The sequence below is a fragment of the Alligator sinensis genome, unplaced genomic scaffold (assembly GCF_000455745.1).
Source record: "Alligator sinensis unplaced genomic scaffold, ASM45574v1 scaffold861_1, whole genome shotgun sequence".
Lineage (NCBI taxonomy): Eukaryota > Metazoa > Chordata > Crocodylia > Alligatoridae > Alligator > Alligator sinensis.
The window spans coordinates 1891258-1904942 of record NW_005842153.1 but is presented as its reverse complement, the minus strand read 5'-3'; the positions used below and the strand labels follow the sequence as shown (position 1 = coordinate 1904942).

Sequence of the window (13685 nt, the reverse complement as noted above, 5' to 3'; positions counted from 1 at the left end):
GAACCTGCAGAGCAAGGACAGAAAGGCTGTCTGTAAGAGTTTACAGCATTTCAGAGATAACATGCACTGTACAGAGGGGCTGTGTGCTACCCAGCCTCAGACTGGGGATCATGTGTGCACAGGTGCCCAGGGACCATGGTAAGCTGGCTGGGCAGGCCCCGACACAGGTGGCCACTGGCTGAGCCCTCTATTTCCACTCCCTCTGGAGGGGCAGGCAGGCTACTTGCTATCTGTGGCAAGCAGCCTGCCTTCCCTGTCTTGTCCCCAAGCCAGGCAAGGGCTGGCTCCTGCTGGCAGCTGCCATGGCAGCTCTGGACCAACTCCTCTCCATTCTCCACCTTACAGGCCAGGTAGTTTTCTCCTGTGCCACCAGGCCTGTGGTGCCTAGGTGAGATGAGGGGTTCCTGCCTGGCCCGGATGCAGAACTGGTGATGTCCCCCGCTCTCCTTGGTGGCCCTCTCCAGAGAGTTGTCTAAGACCAGGGTTCCTGCTGCACATGGCCTGCACCCTAAGTTTGCCCCTACTGAGAGACCTCCCAGGCACATAATGATGAGCTGTTTGAATACAGAGAGGGGTTCCCAACTCACTACACCCAGCTACTGCTGACTGCCATGGTGTCCCAGGCGCAGCTGAGAACCTGGCACAGGGATCTGACCTTAGATGGCGCCTCAGGCAAGCCTGTGCTATCCTGCAACGTGTGCCACTGGCTGGAGGGGTCTCTCTGCCTATGTTAAGAGACCCTGACACTCGCAGCTGAGGAGGAGATCTCCGCTGCCACTGATGAGTTTCTCTGCAAGACACAGGCCCTTGGTTGCCTAACTGGGAGGTCACAGCCTGCTCAAAGTTCTGAACTGCCTCACTGCACGCTGGGGCAGGAAAGTCCAGGGAGCAGGGGGGAACTCAGCCAGGCCGGGCAAGGAAGGAATGGTGGGAGGGCCACCCCTGCTGCAGGTCCCGACTCCAGGTGTGCAGCCTGGGGGCAGGTAGGTGAACTGGTGCTGACACGGGTGGCTGTGGCGCTCCGTTTCCCCCCACTCTCCTCCCTGTTGGGGCTTACCAGAAGGGCATGGCAGGCGGTCTGACTCCATCCCTGGTAGCGGTGAGGTGGTCCAGGCCTGCGGTTTCCTGGGGCACAGCAGAATAGCACCTAGCTGCCCAGGCGGTGGCTCACTCTGGATAGGAGCTGGAGTTGCTCATCACAGGGGCCATCCCTGGCCTGGCCTGGCCTCCCCACTTGGGCTGCATGGCCTGAGTTAGCGGGACAGGCACAGGACTGGGTTGCTTGCACTGCCAGCTGAGGGTGGGGAGAGCGCCTGGTCCTGCTGCTGGTGCCCCAAAGGGCACTTTCCTGGAGGGTCCTCGTCAGCACTGGCCCACAGTGCTGGCTCCAGCAGTCCATCTATGCTGCAGATGACATACTTGCATTCCTACATGCACTACAAATTAGTTTCTGACTGGTCCAACAAGGCTTATTTACCTTTACCTGCTCCACCACAGAAAGCACCACTGAAGACACCATTTTTTTTTCACAGCACTGTTAGTTCAGTTGGCTAAAGCATTAAGAGCTCCCATTTTGTACAAGCCTTGAAAAATGTTAAAGGCCTAGTTAGATTGCACACTTTACAAAAGTTTTCAAGGTTTAAAACAAAAATAAAGAAGTACTTACCTCTATAGTGAAATGTTCTCCAGTTGAACATGTTCTAAAATACTTTGATCTGGAAAAGAAAACAAGTTACATTGCATAAAAGCAGTTCTGTAGTTTAGCTTCTCTCAAATTATCCTAACACTGTATTTATGGAACAGTGAAACCAGGTGTGATAACTAACATTTTAATGATTTATTTTGGATACTTCAAAATGCAAAATATAGTAAAGTCTAATTTAAGTAGGTTAGATAAATTGACTTGACTCATCTTAAATTATTAAAAATATATTTTTATTAACATATGCACTATAATAAAGTAGATGTAAACTAGAATATGAAAAAGGTACTTGAAGAAAAAAAATGAAGGGAGCAATGCAAGTAATTGCACGTTTGCTGGGAAAGGATTTATCAGGATGTTGATCTCTGCATCTGCTGTCATTTAGCATTTTTAAGCAGCTCCAGTAAATCTGACATAACTCCTTCTCAAGGCAGATCATTTTAGCCAGCCTCTGAAAAGCTGACAGCTCATGATATGACAGTAACTCATTATGTCTGCTACAGTAGTGTCCTAGGTAACAAATGCCAGCCTGAGGAAACGCGTCTCTGACAGTCTGACATAGCTGGAGGGTCAATCTTGTAGGTCCCTTGTTTGTATTGAAATAGGACTGATCTATTAAACAAAAAAGCATACACATACAAGAGGGTAGGTCAGAATCATACGACTTGCTAGTTGCCCATGGAGCACAATTTGGAAACCATTTTACTTTCTTTTTTTTTTTTTATTTAAGCAGAGGCTGGTTGAAGCATAGCAACCACAGGAATCCAAAATCTCCCTCAGCTCCCAACAAATAGCTGTAATGTACCTAAAGAAGGTTTTTCTTTCTAAAATTAAGGAATTAAACTTGGCATACTATGAAGTTTCCCTAAGACTTTAAAACAAACTTTTTTTCGCCCCCAAAATAGAATGTAGGATCTAGGATGGCTGGCAAAGAATGAGCATTGTTGGTATGCTGTATTTATAAATTCTAACAGGAATTACGTAACACAGTGGTTTTTAACCTTTTTTCATTTGTGGACCCCTAAAAATTTCAAACAGAGGTACAAACCCCTTTGAATTATAAGTGTGAGTATTCACATATTTCTGATTGATCATAGTCATCTTTCAGGCACCCCTTAGACAGTCTGCAGACCCCTAGGGGTCCATGGACCACACGTTGAAACCACTGACCTAATATTTCTGTTGCCTGCCCTGAAATAAATTCCAATGCAATTTAAAATAACTGCTATAATTCACTGCCAGGGCAACTTTTCTAGCTTTTCAACATGTTTTGCAGCACAAACAAAGCATGCACACACATATATGTGGTTAAAAAGATACAGGTGGGGGAAGGTGTCAGAATGAAATTAAAGGAAAAAAACCAAGCTGGTGCCAAAATTATTTCAAACAATGAGATGAGGTAGGCTATGGACTGGGTTTCTAGGAGTAATGAGAGAAGAGCCATAGTGTAAAAAGTTCAGCGGGTCACAAACGAGACAGAATCCAAGTAAATGATTCAAGTCCTTGAACTGGGATGGAAAGAACGTGTAAACCATAGTGATGCCTAGAATTCAACAAGAGTCATATACTGCCACTCTCAAGGCACGGTCTTCTGCCAAGCCTCAGCAGCAACTAATGGCTAATTCAGTAGCCATTTATAATTGTGTGAACAGCATAAGCCATTTCCCATTGATTTCTATATGAAAGGCACCACTTAAACTGCATTAAGACAGCCACCAAGTTGGTACAGACATAATGGGTAATCTGGGGCTCATACCTCTTTATAGTGCAATTACCTTGTCATTAAGAAGGCTAGTAGACTTTAAAAAAAATCAACTGCGTCTCCATGACTACTAGTCATTTTCTGGCTGCTCCTAGTAGTTTTGAAATCAAGAACTACCAGCAGCCAAGGTACCGACCAATTTCAGTGTTTTCCCCTTTCCAGGCAAGTCTGTGGCTGGAAAGCAGGCATTGCTACATAGTACTGAACTGGGTTACAAGATTTAAACATCTGCTATGCAATACTGGGCAACTAGCCATTTGCCAAATGAGGCTTTTATAAGCAGCTAGACAACGTTTCATACATAACTTTCTGATTTACTGAAATTCCAGCAGCCAGGAAGCCAAACTGCTTTGACCAAGTTATAATCTACCACCAGAGTTTTCATAGGTTCATAGACGTTAGGGTCAGAAGGGACCTAAGGAGGTCATTGAGTCCAACCCCCTGCCCTGGACAGGAAAGAGCGCTGGGGTCAGTTCAAAGCCATTTTAGTGCCTTTGAAAATACCACACTTCGGTGCCTAATTTTATTCCTAGTTTTGAATATTGTGGCCTATGTACATTAAAATATTTCAAAATACATTTAATGTACTGAAAATAAAGAAAATGTTTAGTAAAAGATTTTATGCAACTACATTTTTAATAAAAGCACTTACATAAACACTTATGCAGCTCATGCTATTAAACGCGGTGACTCACTGAATTTAATGGGCCTTATGCAAATAGCTACATAGAATCGAGCCTTAAATTTACAGTATTTTGTTTTGTGCCTGTAGAAACTCCTGAAAAGTTCAAATGAGATAACTGGGCAGTAATGGCAATCTTTAGGTACATTATGCCTATTTGCTGGTAGCTGAGGGAGATCTTGGACTCCTGTGGTTGCTATGCTTCAATCAGCCTTGGCTTAAATTAAAAAAAAAAGAAAGTAAAATGGTTTCCAAATTGTGCTCAATGGGCAACTAGCAAGTCATATGATTCTGACCTACCCTCTTGTATGTGTATGCTTTTTTAAATAAATCAGTCCTATTTCTATACAAACAAGGAACGTACAAAGGATCTTTAAGGTTTGATTTGCTACATTTTAACTAGAAGTTGCAATACTACAAGTAATCAAATTAGTTTAACAAAGTCTTATCAAGGCTGAAATCATTTTTTTAATATCAAATGATTAAAAAGAGAAAAAAAATCACTCCCCCCTGGTTTTATTTCCAAAGCAGCTTTTAATAATAGTTTCTTCTAGAATACAACCTCTTACACAGTAACTCTCAATCTTCCAGCCCTGTATGCTAGATCTGCAGGTGGGGTTGGTCCACAGGACAGATCTTGCTGTGGAACAACCTATGTGCCAGCAGTCTAGCCTGCTGGGCTTTCTATGGGTCCAAAAATTTGGCAGCGGGGGAACAATGGCAACGTTAATTGCCATGGCTTTCAGAGACATCTAGTGGAAGTTGCAGTAATTCATGCTGTCACTGCTCCCCAACTGCCAAATTCACGGGCCAGTGGGGAACACTGTGAGCTGGGTGATATAAGCGCCACAGGCTGGATTCAGCCCGTGGGCCACAGGTTGAGCACCACAGTTCAATTTAAAACAGAAGGTATAGGTACAAAAAAAAAACACACACAAAAGGCAATCTAGTCCCTGGGTCTGCTTTTGCTGTATAGGCTTCATAAAAAGACAAATACTTTGGGATACTGAGAACTAAAAAATCCTACTAGTTACTGAAGGCACAAGTACAAAAAAGGAAAAATGGTCCCTTCTCCCTACCTTGCCACTTATCTAGTTAAGAGGGAACATGTATTATGATCAGCAATATATTTATTTATTTTTCAGCTTCCTTTGTTTAAAGGATATGGATATATTTTGCTATTTCCAGAAGAAACTCCTAAGGGAAAGTTACACTGCTGCTGCATATTAGAGACTACAAAGACTAAGTATCGACTCCTTTCAGCTCAAACAAGAACACTACAGAAATTAAACTTTTCAACACAGGCAGTCAGCCAACTAAACTTTTGGAGGGTAAACATTACGAGAATCACAAAGTTCACACATACACTTTGTTAACCTGACCATCTAGAGAAGTAGAAACACACTTTATAAAATCTTCTTTGAATTATACATGCAGGGGAATTTCAAATAAAACTTTTATTGTTAAAACTACCTGTGCCAGAACATGACATTAAAAACAAACAACCCTCCCACCCCACCAAAAAAACCCCAAAACAAACAAACAAACAAACGAACAAACAAACTAACCCAAGAAATACTCCAAAAATATTTAAGCTGATTTTTAAACACAGACTCTTCTGTCGTGTTTCAGTTTTGGGTCTTGGGGGGAGAGGATGGTATTCAGCAGCAAAAGGAACCAGATGCTCCAATTCTATTTATTCCCCCACAGCTGTATGAAGTCATCCCTCTAGAACAACGATTCTTTACCAATGTGCCATGCAATTCTTTTAAGTGTACTTAGCAATATTAGCACTGTTGGGTGTACAAACACCTATGTATGATCCACAAGATAAACTCAAAGATTTTAAATAGGAGTCCATAGTGCCAAACACATTCTGGATTGTTGCAGTATAAAGTTTTTTGCAACAGAATTGCTCTATTATTTTTAATAAATATTACTACTTTAAAAAACAAACGAATGAAAGCTGAAAGCCAGTACTTTAATGTATCAAGTCTAAAATGGTTCAGAGCCACTGTTCAAGAAGTAAAGAGAAAATGCTTATGATGGAGGGTAGTGACAAACTGACCTACTTTCCAAGTACAGTGACCAGTCACAGACAACGAGTCTTACTTGAAAACCAATTTCAAAAGAATTCTAAGGATATTCAATTAGACACACAGACATTAATTGGAAGATCCCCTCCCCCATTCATATTTTTTAAAAGGCCAACTTCTGGACAACATTTAGCAATCTAACTGAAAATGCTCTTTTAAGTACTATGATAATACACATTGTAGACATTTTGGAGATTTCTTTGAAATAATTTTCAGAGCAGTTTCATACAAGGACAATTTACAGCAGTATTTATAGAGTGTAAGACTGAAGGAAAAAAAAAGTACCAAGGCATTTAAAGCAGTTTAAAATATTTTTTTCCTGTTACCTTACAAAGAACACAAGAACAGCAAAGCCCTAATTTTCTCAAAAGTGGAGCTCTCTCTCAGGCCTGATCATTATCTTCAATGGAAAGCAGTAGGTAGTTAACTAGTAAAAATCAGTTTTCAGCCCTGTGCATCAAAGGCATCAAACTCACCTTGTGCCCTGGGCCAGATCCAGCCCAGAGTGTGATGGATCAGGGGCAGCAGCTACTTCAGCTCTGATTTTGAACAGGTGGCAGTGGCTCCAGCTGTTACCACATGCCCAGTGCCAGAGCTGCTATGCACGGTGTACCTAGTGCTGCAGTGGCAGCTCCAGCTGTGGTTCTAGCATAGGACATGAGGAAGGGCTGGCAGCTGGGGAGGTAGTATCACAGTAGCAGCAGCAGCAGAGAAGTGGCTGAAAGGGGTGGGGTAAAGAGGGGTGGGGGGCACTATATTAGCCCTCATTTGCCAATCACCATGTTAACTGGGGCCCAAGATTGCCGGATTCTGCAGCAGGCCATACCCCCAATTTCTGGTGGGTGCCAGTAGCCAACAGGCTGGATAAAGCAGCTTTGTGGGCTGGATGAGGCTAACAGGCCGCGTGTTTGACACTTCTGCCGTACACTGTAAGGGATAAAACAATTCTTACACATGGTGTGTCCCAGAATCATAGGTTTGGAAGGAGTCCCAGGGATCATCTAGACCGGGGATGTCCAACTCAACTGAGTTGGCAGGCTACAAATGGTTCAATCATGGCAACAATGGTTTTAACTCCTTCACCACCAGCACTAATAAAGTGGCTCTGGCTGCCACAGCATGAAGCCCCATGGGTCAGATCTCTGGGCCAGCTCAATGGGGTTTCTTACACAGGCTCCAGTAGCCATAGCATCAGTGCCAAAAGACTTAATGCTGTTGCCACAATGATTTAACCATCTGGACAGCCCTGATCTAGAATGGCATGCTGTTCTCAAACCACTCCGGACAAATGCTTATCCAGCTTCTTGAAAACATCCAATGAAGGAAATTCCACAACTTCCTAGGCAGCTTGTTCCATTGCCCTGCTATTCTGACAGTAAGGAAGTGTTTTTTGGTGTGTCCCCCCCTCCTGAGATTTAACTAAATTTGCTTTCCTGCAGTTTAAGCCTATTGCTTCATGCCCTACCTCATGACAAGAGAGAACAGTTGCTTTCCTCTTTTATGGTAACCTATTAAATATTTGATAACAGCTGTTATGTTTTCCCCTCTTTAATCTAATTTTCTTCTCAAAAGGAAACAACTAGTTCTCTTAACCTTTCCTCACAGGACTTGCATCCCAATCCCTTCAACATCTTTTTTGCTGACCTCTAGATTCTCTCAGTTCTCTATATCAATGGTTCTCTACCTTTTTAGACTCAAGGCACTCCTCCAAAACTTTTCTGGATTTAGTGGCACCCCATTTCAAACTGCTATAAAATATAAACATCACATTTGTGAATGTTAGAGGTACAGATAAAGATTTTCTTGGCCAATGCTGATAGGTGATGGTTAACCAAACATACTGGCTCATGCCAATCCAATAACTGATACTTAGTAATAAGGTAAGGCATTTTAAACTACTGATATAAATAAACCTTTTTTTTCCTGTTTTGCATTTATCATACACATGCAGACCTCCTGCCTGCTCCAGCCCTTAGTGACAAAGGCAGTGACCGCCTTATTCCCATGCACATTGCCCCCTTGCCCACAGCTCCGTGAAGTCTGTGCTGCCATCCCAGGCAGGTGAGGCAGACCCTTATGCTGAGCTCCTGTGGCCACAGGGCAGAAGCTGGTTTTGTAAAGGCACCTGGCAGAGCAGAGTGTCCCTTGTGCAGCGCCTTACCCTGGCCACATGAAACCCATCTCTGTGGCAACCCTAGCACTCAGACCCCAGCTGTGCATGCGGTGGTGCCATGGCAGCGACAGCAGCAGTAGGAGCCAATAACAGTCCCTTTTTTGCTGAGCACAGCGCCCCCAGACTACTTCCTACTGCCTCCACCCACTCCCCACTGGGACCTGTAGTCTGCTGCAGGCTAGGGCTGGCAGCGGGGTAAAGGGACCAGACTATGCTTGCCAGGGTGCTCTGGGCACACGGTCATAATTATCGGCTACAGCGACCAAAAAAAGCCAATAGCCGATAACATCATTTCGCCTTTTATCCGTGCTGATCCAATAGCCAACTGATATCAGTGCATCCCTAATGAATGGGCATCATTTTTTTTTCCATTAAATCTCTTTTCCTTTCAGTAGATTTATCAATGTCTCTTTTTGAAAGATCTTTTTAGATAAGGCAGAAACATTACCATTAAGCCAATATTACAGCTGAATAGTTACAGGTACTTAAGAAGTCAGAAAATAAAAACACTTGAGAGTCACGGTCCCTTAGTTACATGGGTGCAATGGTCTGGCTACAGGATAGGGACCAAGGCTAGCAGCACACATGTGAAAACTGAAACTTCATTTCCTTCCTCATCCACAACTAGTGTGCGTGGCAGGCTGAGCTCCCTCTGAATCAATGTGCCCTGGTAGTGCCATCCAGTGTCAGAGGGCTTGGCTTTATGCCCCAGCATGGATGCAACCCTGAGCCCTGACCTCAAAATCGTTCCCTGCAACTCCCATTTCCCCCCAGGTGCTGTTTCCTTGCAAGCAGCTGTAACTGTCCTCTCTCCACGGGCACTGAGGACTGCCAGCACCGTCTGGTCCCAGCCTGGCCAGGCTCTTCCCACTGTGAGCAATTCTACAAAATGCTAGCATTAGGGACAGGCCAGAGCAGAGGCAATGGGAGTAAAATGAGGTGCAAGTGGAATTGGGAGAAATGGGAATTATGAGTAAGGAGGAGCTGCTAGGAGGGGTAAGAGGCACTTCAGTCCAGTTTGGGTGTATGAATAGTACGGGAGGGCTCCATGTGGCATGAAGGGGATGATAAGGGGCCAGATCTGTGTAGTGGGGGCAGTGAGGGAGCATGATAGTACTTAGTGGGATGCAAAGGGGATGGTTAGGCATGATGGTGTGGGGTTGAGCATGTGGGGGGCAGGGGGAATAAATGGAATAACTGTACATAAATGGAATAACAACTGTACATCCCTGGCACCAGGGGCCTTCCCCACACTGAAGCTGGCAGTCAGGCCCCCCCAAACCCAGAGAGAATGGTTTTTTCTTAAACTGAATAACATAGCTCTTTCTCCAACATATTTATAAAGACTCTAGTTCTTTTTTAACCGGAGAAAAATATGCATTGTGTTATGTGATGATGCACCCACAGAATCTGCACCCTCCTTTCTAAAAATCCTAGATCCTTCCACAGGCACTGCAAGATTGCAGTTGAGGGTCACTGCACTACATTCTTCTTAATGTAGAGCCTAGAACTAAATGTGAAGCCTAGAACTGCAAACAATAACCAGCACAATCTGTCTAGGGTCCAGTGATACTATCATTTCCCCTGCTTTGTAGGCATTACTCCTGTTAAGACACCTCAAGAACTCTTTTTCTGTAACCACAACACATTGCTGACTTTTATTGTATTTGTGATCCACCACAATCTTCAGTTTTTCCTCAGTCATGCTGCTGCCTAACCAGTTATCCCCTCTTCTGTATCTATGTCACCTTACATTTGCCTTTGGTGAATTTTAGTTTGTTGTTTATTGCCCAGTTCTTCAAATTAACAGGGTCCTTTTGAATTCTATCACTCTCTCTCATGTTTCCACCCATTCCAATTGTGTGTCATCTGCAAGCCTGATCAGGAAGTTCTTTACTCCTTGATGCAAGTCAATAACAAAGAAGTCAAACAGCACTGGACTCCAAACACACTCGTGGAACCTTGCTTGAACCCTCCTGACATTCTAACACCAATCCATTTCTAGTCGCCCTAGTAGCCTTCCATGGACTGAAGTCAGGTGGACATCTATAATTCTAGAGGCTCTCCTTTCCCCGCTTTTTACAGATGGGCATTGTCCTTTTCCAGTCCTCTAGGACGTCACCGGTCATGCATGACTTCGCATATATTATTGCCAGTGGCTCCAAAATAGCTTCAGCCAGTTCCTTCAGTGCCATGAAATGAATTATGTCAGGTCCTGCTGATGCAAATTCATTCAGATGTTATCAACAGTTATTTAATGAGCTCTCTTTGTGATCCGCGTCCCTTCTTTGCTTACATTTTGTTAGTTGTCTGATTACAAACTATTGTGCATGAGGACCGATACACAAAGTAGTTATGGAGTAGCTTTGCTTTCCCTTAGTCTTCTACTAACAGCTCATCATCATTACTGAGTAGGGGTCCCACAACTTTCCTGGTCTTTCTTTCCTATGTAGAACCTCTTTGTATTCTCTTTAACATCCCTTGCCAAATTGCATCTCATTTTTTGCCTTCGCTTTCCTGATTTTGGCTCTGTAAGTGTTTGCTACTCCTTGGTATATGGCCTTCCTTCCATGTCCTATATGTTTCTCTCTTGATTTTGCAGGAGCTAAGAAGTTCCTTGTGTTACCACACTGATCTCTTGGGGGTCTTCTTACCTTTCCACTGTGTGAGAAAAGCTTCTTGCTGTGTCTTCCATACTAAATCTTTTAGGAACCGCTAGCCCTTCTGGACCCCTTAACCCTTCAATCTGTCCATCCATGGGACTTTACCAACTGTATTTTCTGAGTTAGGATACTGCACTTGAAATATGCAGACTTCAACTTTCTCCCTAACCTCATGCTTTCTTTTTTCTTAGAATCCTAAATATTATGCCATCATAATCACTCTCCCCCTGCCTCCACAAGTCTCCTATCACCATTACACCTGCAACCAATTCTACTAAATGAATCAGAATGCACTTCCCACTTCAAGTCAGCTGGAGATGCACCAGACTTCCTGGAGTCTCTGGATACCTCTGGGAAGACTAAGTGCTATTTCTTGAGTTTCTTTAGGCCATTCTGAGCACCGCCACCCATGGACATCAAAATAGATTCACACAAACAGTGCCAGATAACTAGACAGACTTCAACACTGTTGCGCCATGGCTGAAAGTTTTTGAAGTTGCTGAATCTGACCTGATGCCACACTTAAAATACAAGAAGATAAATGAGTACCAGCATATCAAAGAAAGCAGTTGCCTGATAACCAAACAAGTAGTAAAATCCAAGAGATTTACAAAGGATATTGAAGAGCCTAAAAAACTTTGGTGCAAGAGCACTTAAACCGTTAACAGCCTGGTGGAAACCTATTACACAATAACAGGTGACTAAGCACATCTAAAACATTGCTGAGTGATTACTGATACTTGAGGGGTAAACTTCAACCAAGACTGAGCATAGACCAGTACACTAAAGAACAGAGGCAAGCACTAAAAACTCAACACTAGAGCACTGTATATAAGCACCAACACAACAAAGGTAAAAAATGTAATTGCATTTGATCTGACAGGAAGGGGAGAGTTGGTAAGTCAGTCTACTGTTGGAGTCAGAAAGTCCTGTTCATGTTCAGCCTTGGTCTCCTAACAAGGAGGCAAAAGTCAACAAAAATCAAAACTGAACCAACTAGCAGCCTAGCACTAAACCAAACCTCATCAGTGAGAGCAGTACCTTTACAGCATTAAGTGCTTTCTCAAATTCCTGGGTACCTAAATTAGACAAACACCTCTAAAGAAGAGCTTCAAATGTTCTCCAGCTATAAAAGATATTGCCAAAAACACAGATTAATATAATTGGCCTTAAACTGTGCCTTTAAGAAGCTCTTCTGAAATACTCCAAAAAAATGTTCTAGAATATCAAAATTAGAGCAAATTAATTAAAACTGTCTTGAAGTTCAGTCTGTAACACTTAAGATGCACAGCAGACCAAATGAATACCAAGCTCAAAACCCCAAAAGCCTAGTGACAAGTATACACAAGCCCAAAAGTTTTCCATATACCATTGCCTATTTTCTGCTTGCATAAACACACAACTTTGGACAGACTTCTCTAACAATCATTAAAATATTCATAAGAAGCATGCTCTTCTGAACAAAACCCTTCTGATGGATTAGAATAGCCCGCCCTTTGAAGTGTGTACACACACATTGCAGACACTCAGCACTACTGCCAGCTTGCATGTCTTTCCTTAGATTGGATGACTGTGGTGTACCCAGACACACATATACCTCCCCCCAACTACAGCTTTTTATGAATTCATAAATATCCTTAATGCAAGCAAATAATATTTTTTTTTCCAATCAACCTACAGCTGCAAATGGCTGAGAATACTGAGGGAATTGTGAAAAGTTTCAGCTGTGGACTAAAATATCTTTGCCACCATTTATACAAGCAGCTCCATTTAGGGAACAAAGGGGTATGTACAGATTGTGTCTGGCCTCTAAATCAAGGAATATATATAATGAGACTTACACACTGTCTTTCATGACTGGTATGGTATTTTAATTAAGATACAAGTAACTACCACGTGCAAAGCCATGATTAATGCCATTACATCCTATATCAAGCAGTGCTGGCCTACACACCTGCCCTGATCTGGCCAACTTGTTTCTTTGGACAGAAACAAGAGCCCAAAGGTAGCTTGCTACAACTGTCCTCTGACCTTGGGCGGCCAGCAACCAAAGGGGCAGCTGCATAATTCAAAGCAGCAGTCTCAAGGCTGGACTGCATTACCCTAGACCCAGAGCAGCCATCCCAACAGCCAGACGCATAACTGCAATCTCCCCCATGCTTGCTATTACCAACTATCACCCACGGTACAACCTAAAACTCCCCACATCCTCTTCCCTACCATACATCCACTCCCCTGCCATTAAGCCTTCATGAGACCTAGGAAGCAGCCTGTTTCTGGGCAGACCCATGCGTGTGAGGAAGACGAGGCACGCTGCCAGCCTGCAAGCTGTGCCTTCACAGTAGCCACTGCTGCTTCCCAAAGCAGCTTGGGGCCATGTCCAAACTCGGGAGCCTCCTCCTTCCTAAAACAGACTTGGTTTAAAAGGCTGCTATGAAGGCAAGGGTTCAGACAAGGGTGCAGACAAGGGTGGGTACAGACGGGCTGCTCGGTCACCTTCCCAGCGGACCATCATGGGCGGATGGGCATGGGGCACCACCTGCCCAAGCTGGGAGCCCCCGAGAAAACCCGCTCGTGGCCCACCACAGCTCCCCGAGCCCCATCAGG

General features: G+C 43.8%; 1 protein-coding gene across 2 annotated transcripts in view; it reads right to left on the bottom strand.

Moving 5' to 3' along the window:
- Positions 1–13685, bottom strand: part of AP1AR (adaptor related protein complex 1 associated regulatory protein) — a 74099-nt gene that overhangs the window by 20210 nt on the left and 40204 nt on the right. For both annotated transcript variants that reach the window (XM_025206364.1, XM_025206365.1), the window contains one exon: positions 1667–1715. In XM_025206364.1, the coding sequence (XP_025062149.1) occupies positions 1667–1715 (49 nt within the window). The remainder of the gene's footprint in view (positions 1–1666; positions 1716–13685) is intronic.